This window comes from Falco naumanni, chromosome 5 (genome assembly GCF_017639655.2).
Source record: "Falco naumanni isolate bFalNau1 chromosome 5, bFalNau1.pat, whole genome shotgun sequence".
Lineage (NCBI taxonomy): Eukaryota > Metazoa > Chordata > Aves > Falconiformes > Falconidae > Falco > Falco naumanni.
Genome location: NC_054058.1, coordinates 68,755,122 through 68,780,881, shown reverse-complemented (window position 1 = coordinate 68,780,881; position 25,760 = coordinate 68,755,122). Strand labels below are relative to the sequence as shown.

The 25,760-nt window shown below is 41.6% G+C and overlaps 1 protein-coding gene across 3 annotated transcripts; it reads right to left on the bottom strand.

Moving 5' to 3' along the window:
- On the bottom strand, positions 1 to 25,241 carry PROSER2 (proline and serine rich 2). Of its 3 annotated transcripts, none has more exons than XM_040595556.1 (4): positions 25,047 to 25,241; positions 15,542 to 15,750; positions 4,222 to 4,474; positions 1 to 3,359 (listed from the first exon to the last, which is right to left on the bottom strand). In XM_040595556.1, exons 2-4 carry the CDS (start codon positions 15,674 to 15,676, stop codon positions 2,368 to 2,370), a joined length of 1,380 nt encoding a protein of 459 aa, XP_040451490.1. In that variant the 5' UTR covers positions 15,677 to 15,750; positions 25,047 to 25,241; the 3' UTR covers positions 1 to 2,367. The 3 variants fall into 3 exon arrangements, with proteins under 3 accessions (XP_040451490.1, XP_040451491.1, XP_040451489.1); XM_040595557.1 differs by lacking the exon at positions 25,047 to 25,241 and adding an exon at positions 23,990 to 24,287; XM_040595555.1 differs by lacking the exon at positions 25,047 to 25,241 and adding an exon at positions 13,088 to 13,172 and having other exon boundaries at positions 15,542 to 15,730.
- Positions 25,242 to 25,760: the final 519 nt, after the last annotated feature.

Genomic DNA, 25,760 nt, shown 5'->3' with positions numbered 1-25,760 from the left:
TTTAAATAGGGTTATATTACAGATTTATTGAACAGGACTGCATTTCAATGAAACAATTAGTGTCAGGGTTTTGGTTTGCTCCCCCCCGTTTGCCTAGCATGGACTTTCAGCTATAAACCACTCAAAGAGCTGGAAAGAAGCTATTAGATGTGAAGATTGTGTTGTATGCACTTCACATTTATAACAAAGAATTTACTTTAAAAGGATTTAAAAGCACAAAGGTCGTGAAACATTTATATTTACTTAGCAGGTTACATTGATAAGTTATGATGCATCATGCACATGTAGGACTCCGTTCCAGGCTGCACTGAGCCAGGTGCTTGAAAGTATTTTCTGTCTTTCTGATTTAGGACTACAGACTCTGGGTCCAGCAAAACAAGTACGTGCTCTGCTTTCAGCGTACAGGAAGCCTTTTCTGTTTCAGCAGCACTTCTCACATTTGATTATGCATGTGTAAGTGCTTTGCCAGACTGAGGAATGGCCACATATTTTAATTACCGATTGCTTATGTATAGTAAGCCTGTCACACTGAGGAACATGATCACTTACCCAGTGAAAAGGCTGAAAGAAATACTACATAACAGAACCAGCCAGATACCATAACAACACAATTAAAAATTTAAGCAGCAAGCAGATAATTAAAAAAAACCAACAAAAACCAAAACAAAAACCACTTTAACTTATGAGGCAGGTTGAAAATGATGCAAAGATTTTTCCTTCACGACAGCTTCACTTAAAAGTACAGCTCAGCAAGTCTGAAATACTTTTATCACAAGGACTACAGACTTGTTTATCACAGTTACATCAGAGCTTCTCACTGAAGGGTGTGCCAGTTTCTACAATAGCTGCTCCCCTCCTCTTCTCCAAGGTTATTACTTAGCTACTCGGGGAAAAAGAGGGAGTTGCTTGAGACTTTAGAAAGTGCAGAGAGTGAGTTTTTCCCTTTAGAAAAAACCAAAACACTGAGAACTCTTAAACATGCAGGAATAACAACAAGAAATTTATAGGGTCCAGAGTTTGGCATTTGATTTTAAAATGGCTATTTTTGATGTTTTCATGTGTACAAAAAGGGAAGTGACTTTTAATGTAAAAGAGCAGCTTTGCCATAAAAAAAATCATACCACCACAAAAATATATTTTGGGACCATCTTTAAAAGCATGTCTGTTGAACAAAGGCAAAATAATGCCAACTCAGACCAGTCAGCAGCGCCATGCTCTTACATACAGCTCTCTCCTGTAACTCCACTTAGCCTGCAAGAATTTTGGCTGTAACTTGTTATGCATTGGCAGGGCATAATCAAATAAGGCTGTGAACAGAGAATCATTGGGGCTGTGATACTACAGGATGATACTACAGCTTTTTAGAAGTAACAGAACTTACAACTGTTCAATGTAGTACAGCTATTGTTCAAAAAAAACCAGTTTTTTCATGGGAACCCCAATGTAAGAGGTAAGACATTAGGTTCTCTCATTTGGTACAAAATTAACTTGTTCTTATGGCTTCCCTGCTATAAGATCATCAGTGGTACAGAACAGTTGGGGTCACAGATTGTCAGGAGACTCTTTGGCTGTCAGTGAGAAAACCGGTGCGTGGTGCATATCCTTGAGGCTTATCTGGTGTCTTTCACTGGACGATTAGGTTGCTAGAGTGTGACCAAACAGCAGGTGGCTGGGAAGAAAGGCAAGACCTCAAGCAAAGCAGCAGAGTGATGCAGTCACCCACTCAAAGCTTGGGCTGCTCTGTCAAGAAGGTCAAAACAGAAACCCCCTTCTGTACAGTCTCGAGTCAAGTGAGCACAGAGCAAGGAAGGAGACTCTGCCCCTGTAGGGAAACAAAGCCAAGCCAGATAACACAGACAACAAGAAGTCATGGAGGTGTGTCACACTGGTCAGAAATTTCAGTTTTGACATTTTCTTGAGCTCCCATGAACAGACATAGACATGTGGGCAAGACAAATGGAGGGAACTCTGTTTTGGCTTCAGAAATAGCACAAAGAAGATTTACTGTTCGGTTTGCTATGTACAACAATACTGCACTGTACACTTCATTAACAAGATGCTGTCTCATAGTCCAGCATTACTTAAATAAAATTCCTCTTAGTCACAAAGAGGAACAGCTGAGTTTCTCTGCAGGAAGGACAGCTGAAACCCGCTGCTGTAAGTGACCATACATGGTGCCAGTCCTTCTAGGATAAACACGAGCAGTCATTCTGCAGTGTCTAGTACCTCCTTACTTGCCTGAAGCAGAGAAAGTCTCCTTTCTTCTTCCAATCTGTTTGATCCTAATCCTGTTGGGACTATCCTAGCACAAAGCCAACAAAGCCATGATATGACTTCCCCGCTGTTGCCACAACATTCCCGTCCGAATTACACATTCTCTTTCAGTAGTCCCAGTTTCCGAAGTGCCTCTCTCCTAGCTTCTTCTGTTGAGCCGCGGCCAGAAAACTTTACCGTTATCCCTTGCGATCGAAATCCTGAAGGTCTAGGCAGTGAACCCGATCTTCTCCTCATATCCAGGTTTAGACTAGGTTGTTTATAATCATTAAAACTTTTTGCTGTGTCCTCCTGTGCATTGCTGACCTTCTTAGCAGCAAGAGCTATGTCTGGCTTGATTGTTACAGTTTTGCCCATAGGAAGGAAAGGGCTAGGCTCGCTTTTTAAAATCTCATGGATGTTTTGATATCCATTGGGAACAGTGTCTGCCTGTTTCGGCTGCACATTAAGCTGCTGAGTGCTTGCAGCATGGTCCACTTGGTCCTCAGCTGGCTTTTCCTTAACTAGGCCAAGTTTTGTCAGGGCCTCATACCGTGTTTGCTCAGAGGAGAGATCCCTTAAGGAAGAACTTCTGTTACGTGACAAGAAATCATTTTTCTGCAGTTTCTCCTCCAGTTCAGCTGCCAGAACAGCTCCTCCATTGATGTTGGCCAGCACCTGAGCTCTCCGCTCCTGGACATTAACCGCTGCTTTTGAAATAGTCTCACTGAATTCTTTGCCGCTGACATTTGTTATGTTGATGTTGCTCGGGAACCGGTGCAGTTTGGGTGCAGGTGCAGGAGGGTGCTTTGGAGCCGCAGAATAATCACCGTTGGTTACTGGGCTTTTCTTCCTGTCCAAATTCCCTTCCTTAAGGGCACTGGGGAAGCGCACCCTGCTTTCTACCTGCTGCTCAGACATCTTCTGGGCCATGATGAGCGGAGTGGGGATAGAACGAAGCAGTTTTGGATGTTGCACAGGAGGAGGGGGCAGAGGGGGAAGAGGAAGCATCTCTGACATCAATGGTGGTGGTACAGGGGGATGTGGGGGATGGTCAGCAGGTACAGTTGGCTTAGGGCTCTCAGCTCTCCAGGCAGCATCCAACGCTTGAAAGACAAAGTGGCAATAATGTCAGTAAGTCTTCACACAGAGTAGAATACAAGGCTTTCTTTCACCTATCCTTAGCAAGCATCCGTACCCTCCTCTCCCAGCCTTTCAAACTCAGCCCACACTGCCAGAAGAAACTGTAACTGAACTCCTAGCAATGGCATCTTGTAAGCGACACTATGCTTCAAATCCCCATATTTACAATGCATTCACTAAAAGCCCCCTTCCTGCTATTCATTCGCAGTCTGCATGTTAGCTCCGCTGTGTTTCAAGGGCTGCTTTTTCTGTAAGACTTTTGCAGTTATTTTTTATTATAACAGCCAGGAGAGGACACATTACATCCCACTGTATGTACTAGCTGATAAACCCATTCTCCAAGAACGGAGAGAGCAAACTCTACAGGGTGAAGAAAATACTATCAATAAGTTTGTAACAAAATGGTGTATCAAGTGCCTCTCAGCACTACAAACAATCTGCTATCTTAAAACTCTTAGCAACAGTATTAGGAGGTCTTTGAGAGAGGCAGAGTGTGAATACGTTGATGAACACTCATCTGCCTTGCTGCAATCACTCTGCATAATACTCAGTTCTGTTACAACTCTGTCACCAGGTAGGGGACAGACAACAGTCCAACAGCATCATATGCACAGACTCCATGAGAAAAAAAAACAACAAAGAGTAGCAATAACAGCAATAATTCCAGAAATCCCAAATCAAATTGAAATCATGGTTCTTAGAGCTCCTGATGCATAACAGAAGGTAGTGAGGAAGGTACAGATTTTCTTCAGCTGTTTCTAATGAGAACTAGAATGTCAGGGCTAGATCAAAGGGAAAAAACACACTTTCAGGAAATACTACTACCTGGTTCCGTATCTTTGCTAGGAGGGCCTTCATGGTCACTACTCTCAGGTGCAGACTGTACTAAGTCGATGATATCTTCAGCCTCTGAATGACTGGACACATTTTCTTCTGTTGACCTTAGAGACTGACAGTGGATGCCACTGTCATGTAGGACCGGCTCCTCCAAGTCATCTTCTAAGGCATCTATAGTTTCCTCAAAGAACATAAGAACATCCTGCTCTTCATGAGTTAAGTATTTCAGACTCTCATCATCCTATGGGGAAAGAGAAAAAAGCCAGAAAGATTAACTCCTACGGACAAGTACAGGTAAGTACACTGAGAGCAAACACAGCACCCCTTTTCAAAGGCAGAAAGAGGCAGGATGAAACAGGCAGCAGTCACATCAGAGGCATCTCCTGCTTGATGTTTCATCCCTTCCTAAAGGAGCATTCAGCCACTACAGTGCAAGAGGAAAAAAAACAAAGCCAGGAGTTTACGGGGTATTAATTATGACTTAAGGACAGCAACTGGTATTTTGTCCTTTAAAGTACCCAACTCAAATGGATATTTTTTTGCCGAATGACAGCTGGACAAGACAAATTGCTAAAAGATCATAAATAAAAAAAGGCAACACCCTCTGCACACACCCCTGTGCCTTTACAAGGGTTAAGATCACTTCTTTGGGCTCCAGACTGGGGTAAGCTGTTTCAATTGCTGTGTCAGGTTCAGGGACAAGACTCAGGGAGCAGCATGGGAAGGAAGGGGTGCATTCCGGACAGTCCAACAAATGCATCGATTCTCTTTTTGCTCTACACCGAAGTGGGACTTGGCTTCTAGAGGCAGAGCTAGAGCTGAAATTTGGCTCTACCACTGCAATCTCCAAGTTATCTGAAGTTGCGTGATAGATTACAAAGAAGTAATAATAAGGAGGGAAAAGGTTTCTAAAGATTTTACCTTTGAGTTACAGAAAGGAAAATTTAGAGTAAATATGAAGATATGTTCCCTAGCAGCAAAGTTTCTTGGGGTATTTTCTCCAGCGGGAAACAATCCTCTAGACTACAGAAGTGATAAATAATCACTTGGATTATCCAGTTCTCACTTTCTGAGTCACTGCTCTTGATTAACACAGTATCACTATGAGAAGCTAGGCTAGGCAGCAATGCACAAACTCTTTCCCCTCCACCTACACCTTAGGAAACACTTACTTTTCCAGAAGCTTGGAGATGACAAAGAACGATTAGGAAAGGCACTACATTAAGACAATGGATACAGGAAAGACATTTCCCAAGAGAGCTGTGTAAATTCTGGAACATAATGAAGTATTGTTGAAAAGTAAGTGAGGTTTTCCCTTTTCTGGATTGAATTTCTCTCCTGCCAGGCATATACTGGAAACTTTGCTGTCAATAACTTAAGAAGGCACCAGCAAAGCAATACAAGACCATTTCCTTTCTCATCTCTGCTTTTCACTTCTCCAAGGACATCTGATCATGCATGCAGGCAAGGTAACAAGGCTACTTCCCAATGGAGGATTGGGGGTATTTAGGTAAACACAAAGGAATGCAGTGCAAATATCCAAGAGGTAGATATGTTCTTGCTAGGGCAGAGCAACTTGCTTCAAACTCTGTGCCTGTTCAGATCATCTTACATTAGATTAGAATAGAAAAAGCTGTGTGCAGCTGTACCAGTTAACTCCTTGCACAAACAAAGCTTTTATCCCTGTCCTCAGCATTAAAAATAAGAACAATGTACCTCTGTAGAAAAGTAATGCCTATAGATTAAAGAACTATAAAGTGCTGCATTGTACCAAGTGGCTCTAAACACTCGAAATATTACAGATGAGAAAATAAGTGATTTAAGGCTCTTAGTTGCCTTCTCCTGTGTGGCCTGTACAACATTTTCCCTGTAAATAAATGAATGACATAAGACTGACACACAGCGTTTCGGCCAGCCACTTCGGGGCAGGTTTTCTGATCTGTGGCTGCAATCACATGAACACAGCATCCTTCAGTCACAGCTGGCACAATTTTCTGTTAAAACAGAAGACTGAAGCCTTGCAGGGAAATACAACGTTGGTTTCAACAAGAGGCTCATGCTACAACTGCATTTCTAGAGACTGAGTTTTATTGTCATCAGGGTGAACGTGGTTTGGGGTGTAGATATTTGTAACTTAGTCTTTACCATCCACAGTGTGCTGTCAGAAAAAAATAACTTATTCCAGCTTGCAGCAAAACTGCTACAAAAGCTTAAATTTGGATGCCATTTGCAATTGCCTATTTAAAGGACAAATTTCAAAGGCTGACGTATTCCACAGCTTGCGCACACCACATGGCAGAGCTCAGTTTTCAAAGGCCAAGGAAAGTTTTACGGCTGCACTTGAGAAGTGAGAGACAGACAAGCCTTTTTTTTTTTCCCCTCCTTCATGGATGTTGCAATCTCCTTCCTTCCCCACCCAAATACTCATACAGCTGCTATGTCTAGTAGGCAAGAGAATGACAGGAAAGGAGCTGTTGTTAGGTAGGCCCTAGCTGGAGCTGAACAGGGACTCCAAGAAGCCTTTGCTGTGGGTGAGCTCATTGCAAGAGCCAGACTTCCACAAGCAAAGGAAAAGGTTGTGTTTAAGAATTTCATAGTGGCAGCAGATCCAGAATACAGTACAGTACAGAAATGACTGCAACACACTGTTCATTTAAAAGACCTGCTCCCACGTGAGCTCAACACATTTGATCAAGAGCTGTACAAAACAACAGGTGAATTGAAGCAAAGACTTTCAGAAGCCCTTCCTTCTGTTTCTGTGCTATAAGACTGAGCACTTTTCAATGTGAGTTGGGATTTGCAGGAGGACTGGTCAGCAGAGCTATGCCAAATTTACCACCCCTCACGGATCTTGCTGGAATGAGCACTTTCCCTTTAGATTAATGATCTGAAACGAGTAATCAACCCTTTGCAAATACATTTGTAGTAAGTGTCATACCTAGATGTGAATGGCCAACCTCATCTCAGTTAGCACTTCAGTCTCTTTCCTCATGCAGTTTTCCTCCAAGATGACCAATATGACATCTCCTCAGCCAAAAAGACGAACAGCAGTTCTGGAGAATGGGCAGTGTTATGGCAGGTCACCGTACTGAGATGTAAGGCACCCAGCCTGACTAGAAACTTCCTCAGACAGGGCATGTTTCAGTTTACAAGACAAGGAAATCATCCAATTTTAGACACACAAGCACAGTGAAAATAAACCTACTCAAGTTGGTCAAACCAAAGGAGTTTGGAGATGTAAAGCAAGCAGTGACTTGCTTTACCACTAGTCTGAGAACAGTACGGTATTATAAAATGCCCACTTGTATTACTAACAATATAGTAAAGCTTTTTTTTTTAATAGGAATTCTGTCATAGTTAACTGGTGCCAGTTTTAACCAAGGTTACCAAGTCCATTTGCAAATAGTGCATTTTTAACATATTCCGAGTACTGGAACAGTTAGTATTCTTTCTGGGCTGGTTTTCTAGGCATCTTTTTCTCCTTGAAGAAACTGGGTTTTCAACAGTCAAAGCAGTCTTTTCAGCTACTGAAGTTATTTACCTCATACATTCCACCAGCTCCCTACTCGTGATACACAAACACACTTCCCGAAATTAGATCGATCTCACATATACCTAGCACTACCGACTTTAAAGCTACTGTCAAAAGGCAGCTTAAATTTAAAATTTGAAAATAGTGCCTTAGCTGAGGATTAAAAAGACTGCTTGGACAGAAGAAATTTGGGACACAAACAGCTGAAATAGCTGAATATGCTCAGCTGGCATTAATATTTTAGATCTCTGTGCAGCCAAACATTTCCTGCTTCCGCCAAACAGGAAAGAGTCTGTTATGACAGTGTTAGGTATAAAAAAGGAAAAATTAAGCAAGGAAAAAAAAAAAGGAAAAGACCAGAATAGAATCTGTTTCATAGAAAAGATCCCTTTCCTACCCGTCCGAAACAGTAACCTAATATCTATCAGAGGCCCACAATTTTTCACATGCATCTGAAGAAATTCTTAAAGTCACACCCAGGCCTAGAATCTTAAGACCAGTACAGCTTTGACAGAAACAGAACAGCAGGGGAAATAACAAGACATCTGTAGCAGTCAAAAATAAATAAAAAAATAATTCCTTGTGAAAGCTGCTAGAGAACCAAATTTCAATTAGCAAAATACCAGAACACCAGATTAAACTGATTAATGATAAATCACTTGACAGTGCCAAAGAATTAATAGGCATAGTTCCACAGTAGAGAAATGACTGGATGCTTCTCAAAAAAACATGAAGGGAGCAAACTATCCTAATATGTAGTAGAAAGAGACCAGTATAACAGCACTTATGCCTTAATGCCTTAGCCTGTTAATAACAGAGCAAGCAGTCCTACTTGTAAGGAGTGAAACAAAGCTCTACATGCAGGAACAGTATCAAGAACAGGTACAAAAGCTTCAGCACAGAAGAAAAAGGCAAGTACCTCTGATTATATTTACAGGAAAGGGAAACAGAATGGGTCATACCACTGCATTGCCTAAGTTGGAAGCAAGAGATAAGAACAGGTCAGACCATGAACTACCGCACAGGATCAGACCAAAAAGTCCATTTAGCTCAGTAGCCCGCCTTCGGCCACCAGGAATGCACACGACAGGGGAATGTGGCTGGGGGGAGGAGTATTCCTGCATATTGGATAGGTTTATATTTTTCTTTCCTGCGTCCTTCCAGTTTCCAGCAATACATTATTTAAGGACTTCCCAGTTGCATCCGTATCTGTGTACTTAATAGCCCTTAATAAGCTTTCTAGCATGAATTTTTCTTATTGTTTTAGTCCACTTAAATGGCTGGCATTCACAGCATTCTGTAGCAATGAGTTCCATAGTTTAATTGTGTGCTGCGTCAAAGAGTACTTCCTTTACAACCCACTATCTGATGATTTTGATAATACCATTTCATTTGCTGAAGACTATAATATTGAATGTTATTTTTTCAGTTTATTAACATAATTGTACCTGTGTGCTTCATAATAGTTAGCAAAGCATATAATCAATAGGTCATAAGTGAGGAAACAAAAAATACACTAGATTAACTGAAGTAAAACTGATTAAATTACTCCTAACCTAATTTTCAAAAAAGCAAGATAGAGCAATGCAAGATCTACTTAAACTCTGAAGACATCACCTTGGTTATCAAAGTTAGGCTGATAAGCTTAGAGTTTTCTTCCCTTTAATGTCTATGCTAGAACGACATTGAGAAAAATTGGGAGACATTTCAGGCAAAAGCCACTAAGCACTGTCTATAAAAATCAAGTAATTTCACACCAATCACATTTCTCATGAAAGCATTACTGACTTGGCCAACAGGTATAAGCACAAGATGTCATATACCTTGATTTGAAGGCTTTATGACAGGCCCCCCCTGCCACCCCCCAACCCCCCCCCAAATACACTCATGGATGAATAAGGAAACTATGACTAGATGCAGTACTACAAGGTACCTGTGTAACTGGGGGGCAGGGGAGAGTTGTTTTTGGGAAGTAGCACGATTTATTGCAAATTGTATAATGCAAGAAATCCTGAACAGATTTATCTCTACACTTCTGAACCTGATACTTCACTGACAACAGTAGAAAATTAATTTAGTATTTGAAAATCCCCTTATGCTGGAAGATGTTGCTGCAAGAACTAAGGCAGAAGATACCTTCATGAGCTATATTAAGTGTGCCAGTAGTCTGTAACATGAAATTCAGTTGAAAAACCCATTAGAATGATGAAAAATGTTTAAGTAGCAATACTAGACAGAAAGAACTGCAGGTCAGTTTAAGTGCTGTAAAGAGGAAAGAGCGCTGTTCAGGTATGCAAATGTCATTCTGGGATATATTAACCAGGGTGATGAAATAACAGCACTCCTCACTTGGAACACAGGGTTCCAGTTCAATCGCTAAACTTCGGAAAGGATACAGCCAAGCCAGATAGGGCCCAGAACAAAGCAAGGAGTGCTGAGAGTTTAGCTGCACAGGAAGGCTGGAAGAATGGAGCATGTTATGTTTTAAAACAGAGAAGGAGGAATGGGTGGTAGGCAGACACAGCCCTGTATGTATTTATATATATTAAAAGTTGACCACCTATATCATTACAAATAATTTCTATACGTGCACTAAAGGTGAGACAAGTGGAAAGTGGCTTTCATTTTACAAGAATTTTAATCCAAGTATTCCTTGAAAAGCAGTGGAGTACAAAGAAACCACTTTGGAGGTTCAGGAATGGCTATCAGTGAGGGTTGAAGAGCAGAGCTGCCCACCTGATGGAATAACATTTATCTACCTGATTGATGCTTCTTTGAAGCAGAACGATGCAGTTTGTGCACAGCGCATAAATTGTCTTCAGTATCTAAATTCTCACTAGCGTATTCTACAGCAAGGCCATTCCTTGCTACAAGCCACGCTCTTTACCCTAGTTCTATACCCATGGCCCAAAGCACACAGTCTTCCAGCACCTCTTCCTCTCTACTTCTTGCCCTGCTGCTAGGAACAGTAACTCTTATTTTTCCAAGGCATACTGCTTCCAAGTCATACTAATATCAATTTAAAGTGGATGAAGCACAGCATAGCTCTTCTCTCCATACCATGTAAGGAATGGCTTCCGCCTGCCCAAAGACAGTTGTATCCATTGAAAGTATCAGTCAAGAATTCTTCTCATTTTTTGAGTATTGTTATTTAGCAAAGTAGTTGGACATGGAAAAAGACCTTATTTTACAGCAAAGCCTATAGAGTATCAGTATCAAGGGGAAAAAAACCACATTTTTATGAAAAGAATCTCTCAGGACTTTCCCTTGAATGCGCCCAAAGTGCAGTTCAGCATCACAAGACTCTGCACACTCAAATTGTGAGGAAAAAAAGGTGGCAGTGGGCTAACAGACACAGAATCTGTCCTTTTCCACTAACTCCTAAAACTACACTGGAATCCTAGGACATCTGCAGAGAGTCTGGGGCAAATATAGTCATGTGGTACACTTAAAGAGCCAGGTCTGTTGCATTTGGATTATCTGTACTGATCCCAAAAGGATAAAGGTCATAGCAACTAACTTTTAGGCTCCAAGAGGCATCATAACCACAAAATAACAAAGTCAGCCCTGAGTTAAATGACTAAGTGTGCAAAATAAGATACTGAGGCAGTTCAGACTACTGACAAGATACTTGCTCTTCTTGTCTATGTAACCAATGTTCAAGATGTCACCTGTATTATACAAGGTGTCTGGTAGTGACAAGCTGTTTTCAGTGACTGTCTTGTTAGAGCCACAGAGGAAGCTACTTGGAGGAAGTAACAAATGGAATGAGACTGACATCTTTTCAGATTCATAGCCATCTTCCAGTTTAAACCACTTTATTAGTGACCAAAAGCAATAGTCACTTGGCCAAATTCTGGAGGTCATCACTGCCCCAAAAAGACTGGTGATGAACCATGGCAAAAATAAAACAAATTAAAACAACGCCCACAGCACAATCTGTTGAGATTAACAAGAACTCACTATCCCTCAAACCTATCATTCAGTAAGATAGGTTGAAATACAGAAGGTATAGCACTGAAGTCATGTCAACAGATCCAAGGCACTGACACAGCTTATTACTAGCACAGTTCCAAGTAGCACAGTTCACTTTAGGCACAACCAGCACCTTTTAGTGTGATTTCACAGGCGATACTAGTGTTCTAGCACGTTGTTCACACCTAGAAACTAAAGCAGTTACTCATGGCTGAGAATAGATACACAGTACAATTACCAAGGTGAAGCACTGAAAGAGGATTTGCTTTAAGATGTCAGTCTGTGCTTGTTCCGTCGACGGAGGAAGACAAATTGCTTCAAAAAAAGTGAAGACCTAGTTTTATCTCCAAATTAAGTGTCCTTAAATTGCTGCATCTGTATTTCACTGCAAGTTAATTCTTATACCACATGTCAGAGTCATTCAAGAATGAGTTTTGGAAGTCAGAACTGTGAAGCAGAACAGAGTGGTTTTGTTTACCCTCCCCCCTTGGACAGTGCAACAGATTCCATGTATGGAGAAGGTACACTTACCTCATGCTTTTACCAAGCATATGCATGGATACCACCTTCATTAAAAAGAAACCAGAATATATATGTGCAAATTCATGTCCTCATCTGTAAGAGCTTTTATGGTTATGAAAGGTGGTGTGAGATGAAGATACCAAAGCAAACGTTCTTTCCATCTAAACGTAGGCTCTTGTGCTTGTCTTCAGCTGCTGTGATAGATGTTCAGGTCTGGATTTATGCTGCCAAATCTATCATTTATATGGAAAATTCTACTGCAATCAAGACAGGACATCAGCACCTTGCTTTTCATTTGAAAAAATAAATTTGGTTTTAAGGATTGCAATTGTCAAACAATAACTAAAAGCACCTTTGCGTAGGTAAGAAGGTGAGAAATCTTGCAAAATTAAACTTAACTGATGACAGCCAACTGGTAAGGATCACACACAGAATTTTAAGATGTTTTTGCCTTATGGCAATTCATGTCCATCTCCTAGTCATTCCTAAACCAACAACCAGTTCCACAGCAAGTAATGCCAGCGCTGACACAGAGTATGCATGAACAGCCAACAGTCAGCCAAACCAGCTCTAAGCAGTCAGCATAGGCTAGTCCAAATGTTTGTCTCTATTATCACATCCCTAGGTTTTTCTGAATTCCACAGATGCAATACAAAGGTTATATTTAGTGACTAATGTAATTTGACACCAAGAAGCTTAAAAGCCTCTTTTTTGTAATCAAGTAGGAAGAAATCTGCAGTACAGGCCTGTCATAAAAAGTACTGCTGCACTTCTTTCCTTGGCAAGGCAATAAAAAAAAAAAAATAAATTAAAGTCAACCCTGACCTTTCTTGCTATGTCTCTAGGTGAACAGACCCAGAAAGGCGATATATGAGAAGGCAGGTAAGTCTGTAGTTGCTCCGTTTCAGGGCTGTGAAGGGAAGGTACAGTGTTCCTGAGAGTCTGCCCCATACTTTCTCAGAATTAATTTAATTAGAAATTTTCTACACAGAATTAGCTATCCCCTCCTATTCAGAAGATGCAGAAGCTTTAAGGGTCTAATGAACTTCGTAACAAAACTAATGAAGCAAGAAGTTAGGGTCTCTAGGAGCATATTCCAGCAACTAGCTTTTCCTCTTATAGATCTCCTGATCTGCTTAGTGGACTATAAAAATCACTCTTTTAGTACAAAATTACACACAAGGATATAGAAAAATAAATATTTGAAGAATCCTGCTGCTCTTTACCCTGAAGATTTCTAAAGCCTGTTCCAGTCAAGGCTGAACAGACAGAAGGCATCAGCCTGTAGAATTACACTTTTTTCCTCACACCAGATCACAAAAAGGAAAGACCTAAGCAGCGCTAAAGCCTTGACTACTATTTACTTAAATCACAATTGGCAAGATTTCCTTCATGTTCAGATCAACAGAGACTCCTTCTCAAACTCAGAAACCAAAATTATGCCTTTATTGAAAAGCATTTTAATTCCCCAACCTGTTATTCTACACATACTAGTTGTCAGCCTTATCAGACATGCCACCTACTATATTGCTGGAAGAACAGTCATGGAAGGGGATTTGTGGCACCAGAATTAAAGGCATTTCACTTCCCTCATGCACAAACTCAAACAAGACAAACTAAAGGCTTCAGAAACTTCTTTTGTTGATGCACAGGTCTGATGGGAATTGCCTAAACCTGCAGCTAGCTTTTACTTCATCTAGAGATTATTGCATTACAGAGTAGAAAGAGATTCTACTTCTAGCTGATGCATCATCATATTGGTTATCACATGGTAAGATCTAGTTAGACTAAAGGAATCTGTCATTCTGACACAGCAGACTCAGGATGAGACAGTAGAAACATACCGATTTATACATAGCCTCATTATTCAACACTGATTTTTTTTTTTTTTTTCAAATGCCTGCTACTTTCATGCCTGCTACTGCAGCTAAGAATAAAACCCATGGAAACGTAATTGGAAACTAGTTGATAACTGGGAAAACTGCAGAGTAATGCGTAAAATTAACTTGTATTTCTGCATGAAATTAAGTTGTAAATCTTTAACAAAGTCCAGCTCCCACTGCCATTCTCTAAGATCCAACCAATATTCATATAATAAACAACATACTCCAAATACCCGAGTCCAAATGGTGTACTTGGCTATGCTCTTGACCTCTTCCACCCTGACTCTTCACAACTTTTTTCCATCACAGATCAGAAAAGTTAAGGGACTAAATTTAGTAGTACTTGTTTCATGTTTTACCTAGCCACACAAGTTGAAGGATACAGCATAATATTCACAATTGCATTTTCATTAGAAACAGCCAAGAAGGAGCATAGTTACAATTACCTCCTGTTGCCAAAAAGCTCAAGATGTATCACAAAACCATTGCGCATTTCTGTGGTATATAGACAAATACAGGTATCAACTTACCAACTTATTTCTGCCACTTATTCTTTCACGGAAAACTACTTCACTAAAAAGGAAGCTAGTAGGGAGGGCAAAGGGAAAGATACAGAATTCTATGTTTAAGGCAAAGCAGAGATTTAGATTTTCATTTAGGGAAAGCATGTTTACTGTAGTGTTCTTTCCTCAATTAAAAATGGATGCTTTTCAAATGGTTGTGATAAGAAAACCATGCACGGAACCATATCTGCTTTCTAGGCTTAGCCTGCCACAGTACAAACAGTACTGTTGAGTTCATTGCCTGAATCATCCTGCTAATTGGAAAAATGCAGAAGTGCATCCTACTCCCTCAATTACTCACATACTATTTAAATGGCCACACACTCATATTCACTAACGCAAAGACAGCTTTGTTTATGGTGACGTATTTGTTACTCACCTAATTATATGAAGGTGGAATAAGCCAAGACCTTCATTCAGTAGTGTCAACAAACAGCTTAAGCAAGAAACAGCATATAGAACTAACACCCTAAGTTCCTTTATGAGCTACTTCAGAAAGCAAGGGCAGAGATGCACCCCAAACTATGCACCACGTGTAGGTGGGTTGCACCAAGTAGCCAGCATAATGCATGCTCCATTCCTCCCAGAGAACTGGGAATGGTGGTATGTCAAGAGAGAAGCACTCTCCAAGCTCTCAGAGCTAGAATAACAAGCTGTTGTACCAAGTCAGAGCAGTTATTTCTAGCCTTTCAGTTTGTTAGCAACTCATAGACTACAAGCAACCATTTAGGACTAGAAATGACAAAAATCAGCACTTAAAATAAATCCTGGGATGTGAACAGAGCTACTAATGTAATTTGTATTACTAAACATAAGGTTCTTTAAACACTTACCAAGGCAAGATTCCTGCACCTAGCTTGGCTGCCATGATTTTCCACACCGCCACCCCTCTCCATGCTCCCATGCGCATGCTTTGGAGAGATTTCAGCTGCCATTTCAGGAGAATCTGAGAGGAGATTTCTAGGCATCACACTCTTATTGATCCCGACACTGTGTAGAATGCCATCAGTGTATTATGTAGGGCTGCCAGCCTTACTCATTTCTGAAAACAAGAACAATGTGTTACATTTAAATCTGGTCTTTAAAATACTTGAAAAGGAGTAAAAAATAAATACTAAAAAAGTGTCCTTCTTAATAAAGGCCATATCTTTATGCTCTGGAACATGTCTACTACCTATGGGTACCTTTAAAAAAAAAAAATTGGTCTTATTCTAAAAGGTGACTTTAAAATTCCAACATAGCAAGGTTCTGTACCCCATCTCATGTGCTTCCAAACCAAATGTCTACAGTTACAAGCATGGACCCTGCATACACACCGGTCCTACATATTCAATTTGTGTATTCCATTATGACACATCATTAACTGTAATAAAATCCCATCAGCTGAGATACCAACTGACCCAGTTCAAGCATCTTCATCTTTTATTAGCTTTTAGACAAGAATGCCATTTATCAGATCACGGGGGAAACAGAATCCAGTTCTTTTCCCAACACTGCTGCAGTTAATTCCTGTGCCAACCACTCCTGGTGAAAGGTCCACAAACAGAACTTGGTGCCATTTTTGTACCATCACATTACACAGCAAAATTGCTTTTTAAAGCTTACAGAGCTTTTATTTCACTCAGCCATGAAGAACAGTGCTTGTACATTTGGAAGATGCTTAATGGAACAGACGCATGCACCAACACTTACTGGAGCAAAAGCCCCCAGTCTTTTAAGCTATCCTAGTGCTCAGTGCTGTAATACCCCTCTGAATTGTTGTCATCTCCCAAAACACTTTGGCAGAACTTCCTTCATTCTCAAAGTATCACAAACAAATGACATCCTCATGCACTAACTGCACAAACATGGGGTGGGTAAAACACAGAACCTAACTAATTTATCTCTCCAAGATGTTAAAACATCCTTTGCAACAAGGAGTTGCCTTGTTAGAAGTTAATTTTCCCCCCCCACCACCTGTGACCAGGAAACAGCAGTGATGCATTCCTCAGAACAGTTTGTTCTGAGGTACCACGTTATATGCAATCAGCTGGAACTGGATACCATTATCTCACACTGTACAAATGAAAGGAGATGGTCCTGCTTCCCAAGTGCTTCTCCCTTTGTTATAGTTCAAGAGGTAACATGAGAAGCAAAGTCAAGTCTGCATTTCCAATTCAATTGGATTACTTCTCCTTCCTCCCTTCCCCTGTCAGGCTGAGAAACCAGAACTCCTGGTAAGCAGATTACTGTTTCATAGCAGTGAGATAGCATCTGCTGGTACTGAGCAACAATTCCATCCTGCTGATCATTTCCTCCCAGGAGAGGGCTATGACATTACCAGAGGTACACACGAAGCTCCTTCACCCATGCCATAGCACCAACTGTGTCCTATGGGAAGGCTCCCACACAGTGTAGCTAGGCTGTGGTCCAGCAAGTCTTGGAAGCACAGTCCACAAACAGAGCACTGGATTGCCACAATAAAATCATCTGATAGACCTAATGTTCATAAGGCAGGCTAACAATTAAGATTTAGCCTTGCTTTTACATAAAGAACAGTCTTCCTTTCTTCTATTAATAGCTAGCTATAAATAGATACACTGCATCCTCAGGATAATGGTCCTTAAGTGATGCCACAGAGGTACAAACATGTTCTTGGTCCTGGTTTTCAAAATCACAAGACAGGCAGACATGAGAGCACTGCAGCAGCTGCTGTACCTCTGGTTGCCGCGCACCCAGGCTCAACCCCAAAAGCTATGCTGCAAAAAGCTAAACTGGAAAAGAACAGCATCAGTCTAGAACACACCCTGCAACAGCAGCTCCATCTACAAGAAACCCTGCGGCACTGAACAGCCACACACACAAGAACATATATATCATTTTTAGAAGGCAACATCATCAGTAAAAGTCTTGACTCCTCTGAAATGCTACTCAAAGCGCACACACAAATGTGTAACATTTTTAGAAGGCAAGACTATCAGAGAAAATTTTGAAAACTCAAATTCACAGAAAACACTCACTGATTTCAGATTTCATCCCATGACTTTAAAGTGACATTGGGACTGAAGAATATTTTTCTAAGCAGGGACCAGCAAGAGGGGAGTACCACTACTGACATCCAACATAAGGTGAGTATTATTTGTCATCCGCACTTCTAAGCTGCAGCATTAATTTTTATCCAGGTATCCCTGGATATGCCACGTTTGTTCCGTCCCTCAGTGATATATTATAGACAACTACTAGATTTCTGGAATTATACTCAAAGCTGTTTGTAAACATTTTATAGATTACATTATAAGGGGTTCAGCTCCAGATTACAACAGCCATCATAGACAAGACCCACATTTAAAGACTAAACAAATAAAGATATTAATCCAAGTTACCAAGAAACCAATCAATAGGCCAAAACTTTGAGGGAGAAGAAAATATTTAAGAGTACTGCTCTGCTTTCTCTGACAGCAAAACCTTAGCACAGCTAGGTCTAAACTTCATAATGGGCTATCCACATCCAGGACAGCAGGAACACCCAGAGTCAGTAGTAATAAACATTAAAGCCACAAGTTCAAAATAACAACAAATAACTCTGCTTCCCACAAGCTCCTGGGGCTCATTTTGGAGCTCAAGTTCAGATGTTTCACAAAGCTCCCAAACAATGAATAAAGGCACTGACTGCAACTGGTTAAGAGACCTATGCACACAGGATGAAGTAGCAAGCATTACGGTACTGGTTCTGCTTGTGTTGTAAGCTGTGACTCCTTTGGAGGTTTTACTCATTTCAGAAAAGCTCAGGAGCTGTGTGATACCTTGTGAGCCTGCAGAAAGGCAGCAAGGAGAAAATCTTGTTTCCTTCTATCTTTTACACCATCTTCAACACTTCAAGGGTATGTGTTAACAAGCTCATAACCCATTCATATACATTGTTTCCTCTCCCCTTCTGTGGGTTTTTTTATGTAGGGGTTTCTCCCTTAAAACATATTTGTACAGTGCCCTGTGCAGCAACAGCTGATGTGAGGTTGCCTAACACTGCTGGAATGCATAAAGCAAGCTTTACAAATTCCCCTCCTAACCATGGCTAACACACAAGTCTCTTCACAATTTTTATGCTCTCTCTTTTAAGTGAAGGACTTAATGGATTTAAGACAGAAATAGCCAAGAAACTAATGAATTTCAAGACTACCCCCACTGCCTGTTTCAGTAGAATTGCCTAGGTAACAAGCAAGGGTTCAAAAAAATAAGGTGACTGTCCTGCTGTTCTTGCTCTCTCTGAGGACAACAGGCAGCTGTTCCTCCTGACCTTCAGAGGTGCATTAAATATGAAAGTTGCTCACAACAGGATTTGTTGCTTGGTCTATTCAATGCATTGTAATGGGTTGTTTTTTGTCAGGTTTGTTTTATTTTTTTTTCATGGTTTAAGAGATATGTACCTGTACTATTAGGGATTAATAAAAAAAAGTCAGACCATGATACAAGAGTGCAGAAGTGTGACAGGAACAGTACCATTTGGAGAAAATATTGCAAATATTAAACCAAAAAAGAATCGCAACGGCCCAAAGATGCCATCAGCTGAAATGATCACTTCTCAGTTACACTAGGGCTAGCCTTTATGAGATATTTAAACCAAGTCACATATCATACATGTTTGTCAGAGACCAGTAGTAGGAAATTGAAACATTCAGAAGTTAACACTGAATTTTACTTCCAAAGATTTAATTTTGCTTTGACAGAGGCATATAACTCACAGACTGCATTAAGCTGCCATCAAAGTGAAATGGAGTCTGTCCTTTCAAGAAGGATATTTTTATAGTTTTGCTGACTAAAATTACTTCTTCACTGAAGTTCAATGTTAGAACTGTTCCTATAGTAGCAGGAGATTTTTTAAAAATTGTTTATTAACAACCCTGTTTGAAGACTAGGTTATTAGACAAAAAAAAAAATCCTACAAAAAATTGAAGACATTTAGAGGCTAAAAGTCAACCACTGCATAAGCCAGGAGCTGAAAGTCAGCAGATAGCATCATGCCATTTACTGCACGATATATTTAAAGTAAGTAGAGTCAACAATTTTTAGAGAGTTATCATACATTTTTAAAAGGGCACAATGAGTCTCTCCCTCCCTTCAATATACATACAATTTCTAGAACACTCTGCACGACCCATTTCTTAAGTTAGATTTCTAAGCCTGGACTGTACTCTGAGCATCACACATACTTTGCCTGTTCTTGAATAGCTATTTCTTACTGATGAAACTGAAACAGAACTGGCCAGTGAACTTCATGGTTTGTTTAATCTGTTTGCTGTATATAGACACACCAGTGTACACTATCAGTTGTCTTGCACTCCACAGCAGTACTTGAGTCTGGAGAGTTAAGCATCTGGAAAAAACATCTGAAAGCACTCTGAGGTCATCTGAAGTGTTTCAGTGGGATAGGTTTTATAAAAAATGATGATATAGGGGCAGCCTTGAGACCTGTATCGGTATTAACCTCTGACAGCAGCAGAGGGAAAAGTATGTAAAGCAAGGCACACAGAGAGTAGGAATTCAGATTCCTGCATGTTGTGGTCAGGACACCACCAGGCTTTCCAAAACAGGCTAGGCATTTGTGTCTAATAACCTAATGAATTTTTCCTTGTATTATGTACTCCTGCAACATACCTTTAGGCCTGCTGTACACTATCACAGCTAAACAAAACCAACTGGTCCATGACATGTCTTGACTGAGCCATTGCTGTTACAAACTCCTCAAAACTGATCCAGTATGATGGACATATCTCCTCCTTATGAACACAGCTATCAGCAACTGAATTCTTACCTCCTTCAGTATATGAAATAGAGTAAATTCTTGAGCTTTAGAGGTAACCCATGCCCTACTCTTGTGATATACAGTAAAATTCAAGCTTTCTGGTAGAAGAATAGACTAAGTAACAGTACTGCCTACCAAGGACAAACCTCATAGGGAAGCTGACTAAGACTGAGCATGAAAACCCCAGAATCAGACAGTAAATTCATAAGCTGTTCTTACAGAAAGAATCAAAATAAAACTGAAGTAACAATCAACAGTGCTTGACATTTAGGAACAAAGTTAAACCAAAATTGGCCAACACTGTTAAACTCTAACTTTTATTCTCCATATCATAAGTGTAGATGCTTATGATAATAAGCTAATGCATTTTACTATGGTGCACTTTCCTTATCTGCTAATGAAAATTCCTGAGACAGTCGTGGTTATTCAACATCCAGCAACCAGGAAATATTCCTGCCTTTATTTAGAGAGGGACTGTCACCATAGTACAGCCAGCCAAATAGAAATGCTGACTTAAAAAAAAACAACCACCCAAAACCAATAAAACCCCCAGACACACACGCACACAGTCTACAACAGTATGGTCCTCTAAACAAGAGCCACCAGGCCAACAGCATTTTTACAGACACTTCCTGGGACATCAATTCTGATTGAGATTTTCAGAATGGGTGACAAGTAAATTTGAACAATGCTTAGCGAAGTGGGAACTTGGGGTACTCTCACAGAAGCATGACAGACATGCAACTGCAACCAAAGTAACTGAGTGCTAACAACCATGCAAGACTCCCAGAATTCAAGAAAATTTAATGAAACTAACCCCATTATTTTGTTTTAAACTTTCAGATTCCTGGTTTGCACTTGTGACAATTCAAACTTTCCTCTACACACTGGAGAACTACAAAATTTGTTAGTTTTAAAACTAAACACAAAGATTCTCTCAGTCCTCTAAACCTGGAAGCTGAAGCCTCAAGAAACACACTGAATGTCATTCATACAACTCACGCTAGAATTGGCAAGAGCTGCCAACAGTGAAATAATTAATCCTGTGTACATAAGTTTTTAAAAGAACTAGATGGGCAAGGCACCAATTCAGTAAAAGTTAAATCTAGCTGACTTCACTAGGGTATTTCATCACACGCTTAAATGGTTTGGTGAATTGGATCTCAAATTAAACGTAGCAACCACTTGAAAAGAAAGGAAACAATCACAAACCAACATTTTCATCATCTAATAATAATTCAATTGCTACACTGAATTCTCCAAATCACGCTTTGCTCAGAAACAATGCTTAAGGTCACATCTTTGACCGTGTTAATCCAAGCCTCAAGATACCAGAAAGAGAAGGTTCAATACTGTGCCTCATTCTTAACTGGTCTTTCTGGATTTTCAAGAACAGCCTTTTTAGTTTTTTGAGAACCTACATTTTAGAAACTTTGTTACCTACTGAAGGCAACCAAGCAAACACAAGACAAGAGACCTTCTGCAACAGCTTAGATCATCATTACCTCATCATCCTCTCTGCAGTGTTTGGGAAATGCTGCTTTTTTAAAATGGAATACCAATGGAATTACAGTGGAACACCAATACAGGATTTGATGATGCTAAGCACATTGGTCCACCCTCAAGACAGACTTTACTGGGGAAAGAAAAAACCCACAATTGTGAAGCATATTCTCTCTTACACCCTGCAAGTAAACTCTGTTCCCAGTTCACTACATCAGCCCCAACAGCTTCAGGTGAACCCCATTACCTAAAGTGAAGGCCAGTGGTAATGGTTCATAGATTAACCAACCAGAGAAAGATCCCTGAAGTGCTCACATTTCCTATGTATTTACAGTACCAGAATCCCTCACTGCCCCAACTAAAAATAGAACTCCAGTCAGTGACAAGTAGTTACTTTTCTTTAGATTAACGTCTTACCCCAGGATAATAAGGCTCTCACTTGAGAAAGCTGAGATTTGTTGACCAGTATCTGCTCAGTGGGAAAACTATATACAATACCCAGGGCTCTCTAGTCCAGGGTTATGTGGGGTTTTAAACACATCCAGGTGATGGCTGGGGCCTCTTCTGAATACAAATGTCCTTATGTAAGTTTCAACAAGGAAAGTGTCCAGGTCTTTTAAAGTTACTCTTTTTAAGTCCTCCCTGTTAACATCAGGGTGGTGCTATCTATGACAGCCACCACTTTAGAAACATGAAATGTATACAAACAATTTCAGGCACAGACTCCCCTGTAATTAGTCAACTTCTGTCTTGTTACAGGTGCAGCATCACCCGGGTTTAGGATTTCATTATGTAACTACTGCTACAGCCACAGCAAAGGTGAACCAAATCCTGTTTTACAAAGTATTTAAGACAGCAAGATAATTTTCAGCCCCAGGAGGGCTGTGTCACAGTCTCACAACTGGATCTTAGGTTGTTTTCCTATGTTTCTTTTTGTGACTGCTGTACTGGCATAGGGAGGAGGGCAGAAGACATCTGAAGCACAAAGGAGAGGTGTTTACTTTAAAAAGCAGCTAATTTAATGCACATTTAATTCTTATGTAAGTACATAAAGGTCTGCCTGCCCAAGGCAAACAGAGCTGAAAATAGTACTGGCAAAACAGAGCAGTAATTCTTGCCCTGGACTTGCCTTGGTACAGGGATAATCAATACACACCCAATTGAAAAGAATATCTTTAGGCAGTTAGTTACACTAGAAATTAAAATTCTTTGCTTTTATTTTTCAATGAAAAAAAAAAAAAAAGAGGGAGGACTTGGTAACAGTATTTGACAAAGCCTGTCTGGCTGGCTCTAAAAGCAACATTCATATGCTCATTTATTTTCATGCTCCAGTATTTCAGAAGGTCGGTCAGCCTGAGACGTGTCAACTGCTCAGGAGTTAAGTTGTTCCAGTTACTATACCCAACCAGCAAGCCCCTCTGCCAACATTCTTGGTTAATATTTCTCTCAGAGGCATGCAGAGAAAAAGCAGCTATGACCAACAGAAGACTACCGACAAAATAGAGAAATGTACTATAGAATCTCCCTCTTCCTTTCCAATGCCAGGTATTACTTGTACTTCCAGTCATAAAACTTCATTTCAGCTATTCACTCTCCATTGTAAAAAACGCCAACAAATCCTTGATAAAAGACACAGCTGGAAAAAAATCATTCCATTTTTGAGAAATAATCTTCATTTCTTTGAGACCTGAGTGAGCTTGAGGACACACACGTACACCCCTTTGCTGTTTACACTCCAGCTTCCCCCTTGTACAGCAGTAATTACTGCAAAGGAAGGAGAAAAGCCACAATCATTACTTTTTACAGTAGCACCTGTACAAGGAAATCCATCTGCAGTGCTGCATTAGCCAAAGAGTCTTAAAATAATATATTTTTATTAGCCTAAGACAGAAATTGCAAAAGCTTTTAAAACTAAGACTTGTGCTTTAGGGTTTGGAAAGAAGTCTTTCCTTCTGTGCCCTTCATAAAAGGAAGGGGAAAGGAAGTAATTGTTACTTACATTTCTGATACTTGTTATAGTTTACAATCCACGCAAAATTTTGAGAGAGAGAGAGACAGCCTCCTCCAGATTTCCCTCCTATTTCATCGGCGTGCTTGCGACCGCAGGAATCATCTCTTGCTACACCAGTGCAAGGACCAAGAACAGAGCTCTGCTCTCAGCTGCCTCCTCCTCTCAGTGCCACAGTAAAACAAAAACTATTCAGGAAACACGCCCATGAGATCCTGGATTACTGAAAATACCGAGAGTGTTTTTAAGGCTGTGGTTTCTCTTACGCGTACTAAACTTCACCTGAACTACCACCTTAAGCACCAGCCATCTCATGCTTGCCGTGTCCAGATGGAAAAGGCACTTGACGGGATAGGAGGTGGAAAAAGATACTTTAATCTGCTACTGTTTAAGCCAACAGTTTTTCCAATAGTAACATTACATTGCAGTCAGAACACAATAAAAAGGAATAAGGCAGCTCTTTCCCATTACCCTTAGTCACACACACATCCCCAATAACATCACACATCCAAAGTTTAACAATGCACAGGTACAAAACCTTTCCTTAATTATTATGCTCTCTAAGCTGCCAGTTAGCAAGTGCAAATTGTTTTTAGACAGGATATGATGGGGAAGAACAAGAAATCCAAGGGGAAAGAAATAATTCCTTAACATAGCTCAGACTAAGCCTCCCAGGCAGCCGGGAAGCTCCTGGCTCGTAGCTTTTCCCTTCCCCTGCCCAGCGACCCAAGCCGAGCCCAGCGCCGCCCGCACCGCCACAGGGAGCCGCGCCGTCCCGCCCGCCGCTCGGGAGCCGCGGTAACTGGCGGGGTGAGGAATAACGAAAAATCCCTTAGCAAGTAACAAAGCCAATACCGAACCGTTCCTATCGGGGGCTGATCAACGCGCGGAGCGCTCCGCGGCCTCTCCCCGAAGGGGCCGCTGAGAAAGACTGAGCCAGCGGCGAGGCGGAGCTGCGGGAGCAGGTCGCCTCACACCGGAGAGGAAACGAGGGTCCCGTCCGCCGGGGCTCCGTGCGGGGAGCTCGCTGCGGGGAGGCTGCACTCACCGGCTGCGGGGAGCAGCCCGCACCTCTCCCGGCAGAGGGCGGGACGGAGCCCGGAGGACGAGCGGCAGTGGGCAGGTGGCCGGAGCGACAGCCCCAGCTAGGCACGAGCTGCGCCGGGTAGTCGGCCCCGAACTCATGCGCACTGCGCCCGGCCACCACCCACGGCGGGCGGTTAAAGCGCCAGGCGGGGCTGGCTCGCCCTGTGTGGGGAGCGGCGCCCCGTCACGGCTCCACCTCAGCTCGGGCGGGACCGGGCGCCTTTGATCCGACCCTCTGGGCAGGGCATAAGGCGGGTACTCCTCCCTGGGCGGCTTGCGGCGGCAGCCTGCAGTACGGCCCTGTCCGGCCCGGGGGGCTGCGTTGTGTTGCTGGACAGTCCCCCTGGAGCGGGGGTTAAACGCGTGTCCCCGCATCTACAGTGCTGCCTGAGGTGGCTTCGCCAAGCAGCCGTCCCCAGTGTCCCCTCAGCAGCGTGTGCAGGGCGGGTCCTCGCAGCCCCCCTGTGAGGGTGAGGGTGGGGGTGAGCTGGGCACCATGGCGGCGCGCAGCCGTGAAGGTGGGAGACTATACCTTCGGGTTCCCCTGAGAGCTCTGAAGTAAAGCCCTGCCCGGCGCTGGCTTCTCACGGCGGTGGGGGCAGCCCCGATCATGAGGGATAAACCGTGTTGGATCTGGTGTCTGTGGGGCTTGTTCCTCCACTGACCTACTGGGAAA

What these genes read in the sequence shown, in the direction of transcription:
- PROSER2 (XM_040595555.1), bottom strand. Translation starts at nt 15,618, where the DNA reads ATGCGCATGGGAGCATGGAGAGGGGTGGCGGTGTGGAAAATCATGGCA. An exon ending in GGTGCAGGAATCTTGCCTTG is followed by an intron (nt 13,173 to 15,541) that starts GTAAGTGTTTAA and finishes TTCCCTTCACAG; the next exon opens with CCCTGAAACGGAGCAACTAC. An exon ending in TAGCAAAGATACGGAACCAG is followed by an intron (nt 3,360 to 4,221) that starts GTAGTAGTATTT and finishes TTGTCTTTCAAG; the next exon opens with CGTTGGATGCTGCCTGGAGA.